The sequence below is a fragment of the Aptenodytes forsteri genome, unplaced genomic scaffold (assembly GCF_000699145.1).
Source record: "Aptenodytes forsteri isolate BGI_AS27 unplaced genomic scaffold, ASM69914v1 Scaffold125, whole genome shotgun sequence".
In the NCBI taxonomy this organism is placed as follows: domain Eukaryota; kingdom Metazoa; phylum Chordata; class Aves; order Sphenisciformes; family Spheniscidae; genus Aptenodytes; species Aptenodytes forsteri.
Window position 1 is genome coordinate 4310306 of NW_008794447.1, and position 3555 is coordinate 4313860.

Sequence of the window (3555 nt, forward strand, 5' to 3'; positions counted from 1 at the left end):
AAACATTCCAGGTCAGGTTGGACGGGGCTCTGAGCAACCTGATCTAGTTGAAGATGTCCCTGCCCATGGCAGGGGGGTTGGACTAGATGACCTTTAGAGGTCGCTTCCAACCCAAACTATTCTATGATCCTATGACAAAAAAACAGGTAATCATTCTGGATGAGCGATGGCCTCTGATGCGGGGAGGGGAAACCAAATTCCAAATCTAGGCTGACAGCATACATATAAAGTGCTGGCTAGTGAGAGTCAGTTTTGAACTGAGAAGCATTCTAGGCACAACAAGCAAATGACCATAACCACAAGCTTATTCTGCATCGAAGTTCAGTACAAATGCCTCAATCATTTTAAAGTGGATTAAATAGAAAACAATCCATTAACTTAAATAAACAAATTAAAAAATCCTTAGATTGTGATTTAAGGAGAAATGTAGGTTAACCAGATAGGCTGGGCCCGATTAAATGTAGGTTAACCAGATAGGCTGGCCCAGATAAATCCTCAGAATGACTCAGTTCACTAAGCAGCAGCAGTTAAACAAAGTAAATAATTAAAACGGGCAAACACAATGATCTGATGCTCTAGAAATCTAATAACGGACAATACCAAATATACGGTAATATCATCATATCAGAACACACGCTTACGATTAGTGTCCAGCCTGAATTTTATCCTCAATTTTGCTTACTTTTTCCCCAATATATTGAAGATATAGGAGGAGGAGAAATATACTTAACGTTTATTAGTGCTTTAGAAAGTCTCCCTTACAAACACAGATTTAAATGATTAGGATTGTGATTAAGTTTAAAGAGGGGATGATAAAAGCATATAAAACCATGAAGACTAAAACAAGGATAAATCAATACTCTGATCATTTCTCCTGATATAAGACAGAAGATGAAGGGTGCAGCTTAGGGAATAAAAATAGATAACATTTAAATCTCTGCCCCATTATATTGAGAATAACAAATGTTTGTGATACCAATTTGGAAAAGTTGACTTAAAATGCAGACGTATTCTCATAGTTCCATTAAAACAGGGATTACATGCAGGTGCAGATACATATGCATATCCATGTAGAATTTCATACATCTACTGCAACAACAAAGCAATATCCTTACAGCAAGGAATCATGCCTTTCCAATAAATAAATGTAACACAGTATAACAGTGTGTAGATCAATGGGTCCAGAAATACTCATTTCAGAAGGTTACAGTAAGGTAAAGAGAAATAGAACATAGTGAAGGAAAAATCTTAAACAGTTTCTATGTCCAAAGAATGCTTTTTACCCATGAAATTATTTTCAGGGAATCCTGAATAGAAGTAAACTTTCTATATCCAAAGATTAAGTAAAATCTGTCATATTCTTTGTAGCTCATTTTACACTACCCTGTACTGATTTATCTTTTACTTCTTTAAAAAGCAATGTTTCATAGTAATTGCAGAACTGGTACTGCAAGAAAAGCTTATATTTTTACTCACAACAGATTTATACTGCAATAGCATGTGATAATATTTATTAACCACAAGGCAAAATGTTATTAGCAATATAAAAAATTACAGCAGTGTTATTAATACAAAGACACAGTTAATATTGTCTTGTTCCTAGTGTTAATGAAAAGTAATGGAAAATTTTATTAATATTTTGTATCAAATATTTATTTGCCTTGAAAGGTATATGCATTTGAAAGTTCCCCAAAACACAAGGTCTTGCTTCGATTTCAGTAGATACCAAAGACTCAAGTCTCTGCCTGTATAAATGGGCAGAGACACCACAGGTACTTTTCTAAATCTAAGACAATTACCTGATTGAACTTCACATTCCTGAAAAGCTTGAGCTCTTACAAACATCTAAGGGTTGTTTTGTTGTCTGTTTTGGGTTTTTTTTTTTTTTTAAAATTTTTTCTTCTTGTGGGCCCAAAAAAAAGGGAAACAAAAAGGAATTATGTGAATAAAGCAAAGTAAGTATTATTCATTGTTTGATAAACATTTTTGTGTTCTCCCTGCGTCTGAACATCTGCCCTTTGCATATCTAGCTTATTTTGTTTTGCTTTCAGTGCCCTTGGAGTGGCTGTCATGGTGACACTGGCTAAAAAAAACCCATAAAATGTGATTGACTAAAAGTTGTACTGATACAATTAAACACTTATTTATAAAACATAAGTACCTTAATTACAGAAATTCAAAAGTTGAGTGCAGCAATATTAAACAAAAGCCAGAGCAAGTAATCATGTCCTGCATCATACCTCAAGGCTTATGGACACTAAACAATAAAAAGAAGATATGATGAATAACCAAATTTTATATTATCAAAGAATGGATATGATTTTAAACAAAAAAAAGGTTAGATACTGTACCTGAATACTGTGTTGTCTCTCTCATATGAGGTGATATATTTACAGCTATGTGTGATCATCCAAGGAATTGATCCTGCCCATACTGGGGATGAAGGGATTCCTCTGCCTAAAAACAGACTCAGTTAGTTAAAGAAAAAACATGCCCCCCAGAAAAAGCAAATCTCTTTTACCCTGTTACACAGCGCACTGAGATGAATGAAAAATCCTGCACCTGGGACAAAACAACCCCAAGCAGCAGCACAGGCCACGGACTGCCTGGCTAGGAGAAGCTCTGCAGAAAAGGGCCTGGAGGATATAGGGGACAACAAAGTCACCAAGACCTTCTTCTCACTTTGAATTCTAGCCAGTTCTACCAGTTAAGAAAGTGAGAGAAAGAAAATATCTGTAATTTAAGTGTAGCAAGAAGAGATATATTCATGAGTGGGATGAGAAACCATCAGAATGGAAACGTTAGAGAGCCATTTCAGCATATGTACCTACTTAATCATTGAGTTTTCCAATCATATCCTTAAAATCCACTGCATTTACAGTATCAGCAGGCATGTGAAAAGTAGTTCATCATGTGAACGTATTTGAAACAAGAGAGCTTACCATCGCAGCCAGCCACACAATTTCTACGTTCTTTCTCTTTTTGGCCTGGATATTTTGATGGAGATTTTCTAGCAATCCCTTTAAATCATTTTGTTCTTGAAAATGTGGTAGACCTGGAAAAAAAGGATGATAAGGTTTGCTCATTATGGTAAGGGTGATGACAGGGTTGTGCTGACTAAAGAATGCCCATATTAAAGAACAGGTCTATTATTTACAGCTTTGTTTGGAAACACAGGATGGAAAGCTCCAGCTAAATATTTAGGGAATAAGTAAACCTTATTTCTTTCTAAGTATTGGGTTGTCCTCCCTAAGATTTTCACCATGGAAAATTAAAGTGTCTTCAACTTTTATCTTATAAACGGATGGTGAAAACATTCAAATCTCTGCTGTAGCTCTGTTCATCAACTATTACAGACATTCAGTGGAAATGAGTAGAGGAATAACTGAGTGTATTAAAACCTGCTTTGATGGCATGATCTTTTAAAAGTCAAAATATTTTGGTTTTGTTTTCAAAACGGAACATCTCATTTTTGTTTTAAAATGATGCTTTAGTTCCTAATATAACATGAGGGTTAAACAGCACTAAATACGCTCGCCCCCCCCCAAAAAAAAA

The 3555-nt window shown here is 35.3% G+C and overlaps 1 protein-coding gene across 1 annotated transcript in view; it reads right to left on the reverse strand.

Annotated features, from left to right (window-relative positions):
- Positions 1-3555, reverse strand: part of INPP4B (inositol polyphosphate-4-phosphatase type II B) — a 333068-nt gene that overhangs the window by 33543 nt on the left and 295970 nt on the right. Inside the window, exon 25 of the mRNA XM_009290320.2 lies at positions 2943-3055. Within this exon, the coding sequence (XP_009288595.1) occupies positions 2943-3055 (113 nt within the window). The remainder of the gene's footprint in view (positions 1-2942; positions 3056-3555) is intronic.